General features: G+C 31.7%; 1 protein-coding gene across 1 annotated transcript; it reads right to left on the reverse strand.

Moving 5' to 3' along the window:
• LOC107607594 (uncharacterized) lies at positions 1-816 on the reverse strand. Its single transcript, XM_016309526.1, has one exon. It carries the CDS (start codon positions 814-816, stop codon positions 1-3), a length of 816 nt encoding a protein of 271 aa, XP_016165012.1.
• Positions 817-7030: the final 6214 nt, after the last annotated feature.

Genomic DNA, 7030 nt, shown 5'->3' on the forward strand with positions numbered 1-7030 from the left:
TTACATATTAATGATATGCAAGGTAGCTAAAAAATCAACTGCTAGTTCATGGTTACCTCGGGTCTGAGAATCGGTTTCGGCTGTATCCCAGTGTCTCCTATGTGGACAGTCTTGAACTATATGCCCCGGCATCCCGCACTTGTAGCATACACCTAGCTCGGCCCTATGTGGCTCGTCTGGAGTAGTCTCTCCATAGCCTTCCTGTAGCATTGCCCACTTTAGGGAGTAATCTTCTGCGAATTGGCTCTTCTTAACCAATTCAGTGAAATTCATTAGTTTTTGCGGATACACATAGTTAAAGATATTTCTCCTAAGTCCTTTCTCATACTGAGCACACTTCCACTCCTCATAGTCAGCTGAATTTCCTTGACAAGCTTTTGAGAAACGGCACAGGTTGTCAAATTCACAGGTATAGTCAGCAACGGACATATCCTTTTGCTTTAACTGCATTAAATCCAACTCTTTTGCAGTGCGAAGTGCATGCAAGAAATATTTCCCGTAAAATTCCGTCTTAAATATACTCCAAGAAACATCTGTTAACTCCAACTGTAAGGTATGACATAACTCATGCCACCAATTCTGAGCATCTCCCTCTAACATGTAGGTCACTATTTCCACTGACGGTATTTCAGGAATGTGCTGAGTGTACAAAAACTTCTCCACATCTCGAAACCACCGATCAGCCTCCAATGCATTGGCATTTCCATTAAACTGAGGTGGACCACTCTTGAGAAAATCAGTAAAGGTTATAGACCTATAGTATTGGCCTACATTGCTTGTACCAGCACCCGAGCTTCCATCTCGAAGTCTTTGCATCAATTCGGTTCTAAGATTTTCCTCTGGTTACCTCGCTCGGATCCGCGCGACATTTGGTCCCTGTTCACACCAAACAATTGATATTAAGGTGATCAGTCTCAATATCTCAAGTTTAGTGCTTAAGAGTCCCAAATGCATGCTCACGAACATGTATGCTACACATATCAGTTAGATATCCTAATAGCACATAGACACATACACAGAAAATGCACAGAAGAATAATCAGTTCGTTCTCAGGCTCTATAGGAACGAACTGCTCTGATACCATAATGTAACACCCTACCATACTTAATCTTATGCTTAAGTCATAAGACTAAGATAGTAAGGTATTACGACCTCTAAAATATATATATATATATATATATATATATATATATATATATATATATATATATATATATATATATATATAGTAATAAGGAAAGAGATACTTAACTAGGAGCTTTGAAAAACGGGTAAAACAAAATCGCAAAATAAAAAGCGCAACACTTAGGAAATAGAATTACTTGCGTGCTAAGAAACCTATTGGTTAAAGATATGAATAAGCGAAAGAGTAAAAGAGAGCCAAGAATACAGTGAAACTAGCTCCTGACTCAGCCTACAAAGCCAAGGCTGGCCGGAGAATATATATATACATATACCAGTATCCCAAAATACCCAAAATACAGAAATAAAGTCCTAACTCTCCTGTAACCTCTATGAGGAACAAAATAATTAAGTTTCTTGGAGAGTAAGCTAAGTAACTAAGTATATATATATACATAAACTGATAAACCAAAACATCCCAGGGACTACTCCACTTCAAGAAATCCAGACGCCTAGCGAGGAGCCTCTCGACCTGCATCTGAAAACAACAACACGGTATGGGGTGAGAACCGAAGGTTTTCAGCATGGTAAAGGTGCCACGCGTATAATAAATAAGGTCCTGGGAATGCCAGAGGCAATCCTAGAACTCCATCATACAATTATAGAACTTAATTTCTAAGCAGAAGCCATAAAAAGGGGTAGGTGATCTAAGCATTCCTAAACTTACTCACTTTTAAACCTAACATAAACACCAAACCATTCCACCCTTCCTCCGCTCCTCCATCATCCATGATTCAACAGAGACAAACAACCAAACAAATTCACGCACAAGTAGGAAACAAATAGTGCAAATAACAAGTATAACAATTAGCAGGATATATGTTCAATTAGGCAATCCCAAGTAATACACAGCAGACAAACAAACAAGATGCATATGATGCATGCCTGTCCTATGGCTGATGAGGCTCATCTGTCGGTTATCCAGCCAACCCGACAAGTCCGAAAACCTTAAACTGTCCTCCGTTGCGCATCCCCATGAGTCTATGCATAGATTTCACATAAATTCATCATTTAATCATTCATTCATATATCACTCAATGGGGGTTATCCATACCCGGGAATTTATATGTGCCCGGTCACCCTTACGACGTAGGGTCAACAGAGTATCGAGATTCAACCTGGAACACGTGGTGGCAAGCCACGGTTCTGTTACCCAGGGAAGCTCGTATCTCAGATAACATCATTCATAAGCCAATTCATGTTCATAATCATTATTTAATCATTCATCAAGCCATGACATCATAACTTCTTTTAATATCCATCTTTTTTTTCATAAATCCTCATGTTTTTCCTTTACTTCATTTCCAAGTTACCCTATTTTCCTAGCTTCACCTAGCTACTGAACTTAGTACTCTACTTTATGTTTAAAAGGATGAAAATAGAGGTTTAGAAGTGAAAATCTGTTTAAAAAATACAAAAATCCAGTTTTGCAGCAAGCAGGGGCCACACGTGTGCTTGGGCCACGCGTACGCCTAGGTGAGAATAGCATGTCACGCATACGCGTGGGTCATGCGTACGCGTGGTCATGCATGTTGGCTCATCGCGTGCATGCATGGGCTACTCGTGCTTGCACAATTTAAAATGCCATGCCACGCGTACGCATGGATGTACATTTTTCCAAAAAAAAAAAAAATAACAGATTGCCTAGAAAGCTGCAAAACCAGAATTTAACCATCTGCATACACATTTTTCAAACCCAACTTCCGTCGTCCCTCTCTACAAAATTCTGTTTTTGACAAAATTTATATCGTTCAAAAGCTTGCAAAACCAACTTTCATTTGAAATAAACCGCATTTCCATTCAAAATTTGAGGAGCAAGTTATGAACTGCCAAAGTTCATCAAAAACCACTTTTTACTAAAATATGCCATACCCCCATTTTTCACCAAATTCACTCATCAACATCCACAAAACCTACTCATATACAACATATCAAGTCTCTTCTTATTATCACCAACCACTAGCACATTAATACTCATACCATTCCATAAAATCCATACAATAACTCCAATATTTACCATTCCAACCACAAGCTACAACTTTAAAAAAATTCGTTAACTTACTTCTTTAATTCATTAACAACAACCCATAAATCATCATTAACCAATCAACAAGCTATAACCACAAAATCTCATCAACATATACCAACAACATCATCAACTCACCATTATTAATTCTAATAACACATATTCATTAACACCAATAACTCATTCTCATTAATTCCAACATAAGCCCAATCATCAATTTGCCCATTAACATCACAAAACTAATCATTTAATGCATTTAACCATTTCAACTTATCCTATAGTTCTCTAGCCTAAGTTTTCACACAACCTTAAATATTAAACGTGCGAAACCAAAACCATACCTTGACCGATCGCTATATTTAGTCCAAGGCAGCCACACTAGCTATACATACAGCCCCCACAAGCTTGAGAAATCAACCACAATCTTAGCACCAATCACCACCAAGCTTCCAAATGCCCACCATTCAATTCCAATGCATACTTAATTCACACCTAATACACATATATATTTCAAATTAAGATTTTACATGATAGAATCAAAATTGACTAGGGTTTAGGTGCTCCTTAGTGTACCCGTACGCACAACAACTCAAACCCAATGAGTTCCGTAAGCTAAATCGAACCTAGAACACCGAATTTGGCAAAATCTCATTACAAGGCTCAATTTCAAGAATAAAAAAGGGGGGGTGGAGATTCTGAAATAGAATTGGGGCTTACCGGTGAAATTGATCTGACAGAAATGTAGAGCTCGACCCGCTGGACGCGTGGCCGCGAACGGTGCGGCGATTAGAGCTCGAATGGAGAAGTTACGGCGTTTGGAAATTGAAACAAGGGTTTCGTACCCTTCTCTTCTTCTCTCTGCATCTAGCGCTGCTTTTGTTGTGTTCTTAGAGAAGAAAATGAGTTTTAGCTCATTTATATGCTGGGTCTGTTGGGTCCACGGGCCCGATTTGGGCCTGGTTCAATCGGTTTATTTGGTTTAATTTTGGGCCGATTTTTTTAAAATTGGTGTCAAAATTCTCATTTTGATGAGCTCTATTCTAATTTAATATTAGATTTATATTTTTAATTTTTTTTAAATAAAATTCAATTTATTAATTAATTATTTACTGATTTTAACGGGGTTTACACATTTAAAGATGGAGAAGAGATGTAGAAAAGGGGCATCCGTCAAAATGAATTAAATTTATCATGAATAATTGAATATGCGTTTTTTTTTTTTAAATGAGCTCGGGATCAGGACAATAGAAGTTGGCAAAAATTGACATGACCTTCTTAGTTTCCTCTGGATCAGGTCATACTTACTAATGGTATTAGTACGAAACCAAGTCATTAGATGTTGTGAGTTTGGAATTGTTTTATAAATATGAATAATCTTGTTACTAATAAACAAATAAATCATAATGAGTTCGAATTATATTGTAAATAATTTAGACAATTGCATGAGATGAAATTCTCTTCAAAAATTCTATCAAATATCTTGTCAAGAATGTTGTTTACTCACTTAATATTTGTATTAAAAAAGATGAATACCAAATTTATATCCAAAAAAAATTTAGGTATTTATTAAAGGTGTAAATAAAGAAATAAGGTCTCTCGTGAAAAAACTATTTCAATGATAGTCAAATTTTATGCAGGAAAAATAAAAGTTTAATTTTTATGTATTATATAAAAAATTTTATAAAAATAATTAATTATGTATTATTAGCTAAATAGAAATAAATTATTTTAAAATTATTATTTAAAAAAATTATTTAAACAAATGAATCTAATAATTAGATTTTATTTCATGATTGGTTTAAAATTCTCTGCCCAAAGTAAAGCAAATAAGTGTTTATATACATATCACAAACAATACATATATTAACACTTTGATACCACTTGCTATCTCTGCAATTATTATAACAACTAAATTTTGATTAAAAAATATAAATAAAAATAGTTTTTTGTATTAAAAAGTAAAATTATTTGACAAAATATATTTTGATAGAATTATTTAGTCTAATTATAAAATATACAGCAAATACTATATTATATACAAATATTATTGTATATTTAGTATAAATGCAAAGTAAATATAAATTTATAATAAATATTTTTGATAAAATTATTTAGTTTAATTTTAAAATATATAATAAATGTTATATTTTATACAAGTATTTTTATGTATATACATATTATTGACTTAGAAATGATTTATAAATATATGAATCTACTTTTGGTACTCTGATATATTTTTAGTAGTGAAACCATATATTTGTAAATACTTAAATGTTGACCATGAAGGTTTTTTTCCAATTCTATTCATTTATGCATATAAAAAAACTTTTAGGTTTTACATAGTATTTTTAGTCTTTACACTCATAAATTAATTAATTTTTAAATTTTGTTATCATTATTAAAAGATTCTAACTAAATATGATATTTTTTCTATGTTGTTAAAATTTAAATTTAATGTTAACAATGACAACTTTATATAAAATTTAGGTGTCATTAGCTTACTAATATTACTTTCATATCTTTTTTTACATGATTTTCATAATTTGATAAAATAAAATTAGCCCAATAAATAGGACATGTAACATTAGAATTTATACTCTTAAGATGAATTAATATCTTTTATAGTATAATTTCTTTTAAATAATTGAAAAAATCAATGTAAAAATTATGAAATTGATGATAGTTTGTTACATAGAAGTTGATCATTACATCATAACTCAAATTTTTAATGTACATCATAACTAACATCTTCTATGGTTTTATTTGTTTTATTTCTAAGTTTGTGGTTGTCAAATTTAATGATCTTCACTACTATTTTAATTATCAAAGACCCCTTAACATTATCAATGTTATTGATTAATCATTTGTCTATAAAAGACATCTTTTATACCTAATCTCAAACGAATATTTACATTATAAATTTTATATATAATATTTTATGTCTAACATTTTCTATTCATATAATTGATCTTATATCTTTTAAATATTTTTAAAGATATCTATACTCTTTTGTTCTACTTACTTGAAAAATAGTTCGTGATATTTTAGAACTACCAAGTTTAGTTATAAGATTGAACAAACTATACTTCAAAATTCTATTTCATCTCAAGAACATTTGACACCAACTTTGGATCAAGTAAAATAATATCTACTCCATTGAAGTTCACAAAGTTTGAATTATCAATTCAAATTTTTGAACTAATCTCAATAATCTTATTCAAGATTCACTTTTTTAACAATTTTTTTTGTTGATTATCATATTGTTTATACAATCTATCTACTATTACTTTACATATAACTTTTTAGTTCGTTTAATAATATGTGTTTTAAATGTTCGTGATATAAAGAGATTAAGTATTATTTAAAAGTTATTAGTTTATATTTTAGAATGTTCAATTTAGTTTGATGTATTTTGATTTTATTTATTTAGTTAATAAATTAGGCCTTATGCTATAAATTTAGGATTTCTTTATTTTAACTTAATAAGAGATTATAAATACCTCATAAACTATTGTAGTTGTTATTTAGTGATTAGATGTGTGAAAGTCTCTTTTTGGTTTCGTGATAAAATCATAATGTAGACAAGTGAGGTTGAGTGAGTCTCTCTCTTGTTGCATCAGGGAATTGGGTAGAAAGTTAAAGAGTCTCTTCGATTCAATTTTCAAACTATAGTGTGAATAAGTTAGGTTGAGGAGTTCCTTTTTTATTGTATCAAGAAATTAGATAAAAAGTAAAATGATTCTCTTTATATTTAATTTTAACGAAAGACAAATTTTCATATATCCAAAGGGAGACAGAATCTCCCAAAAGAAAATTATTCTC

This window comes from Arachis ipaensis, chromosome B7 (genome assembly GCF_059453495.1).
Source record: "Arachis ipaensis isolate K30076 ecotype BB chromosome B7, ASM5945349v1, whole genome shotgun sequence".
Classification (NCBI taxonomy): Eukaryota; Viridiplantae; Streptophyta; class Magnoliopsida; order Fabales; family Fabaceae; genus Arachis; species Arachis ipaensis.

What these genes read in the sequence shown, in the direction of transcription:
- LOC107607594 (XM_016309526.1), bottom strand. Translation starts at nt 816, where the DNA reads ATGCAAAGACTTCGAGATGGAAGCTCGGGTGCTGGTACAAGCAATGTA.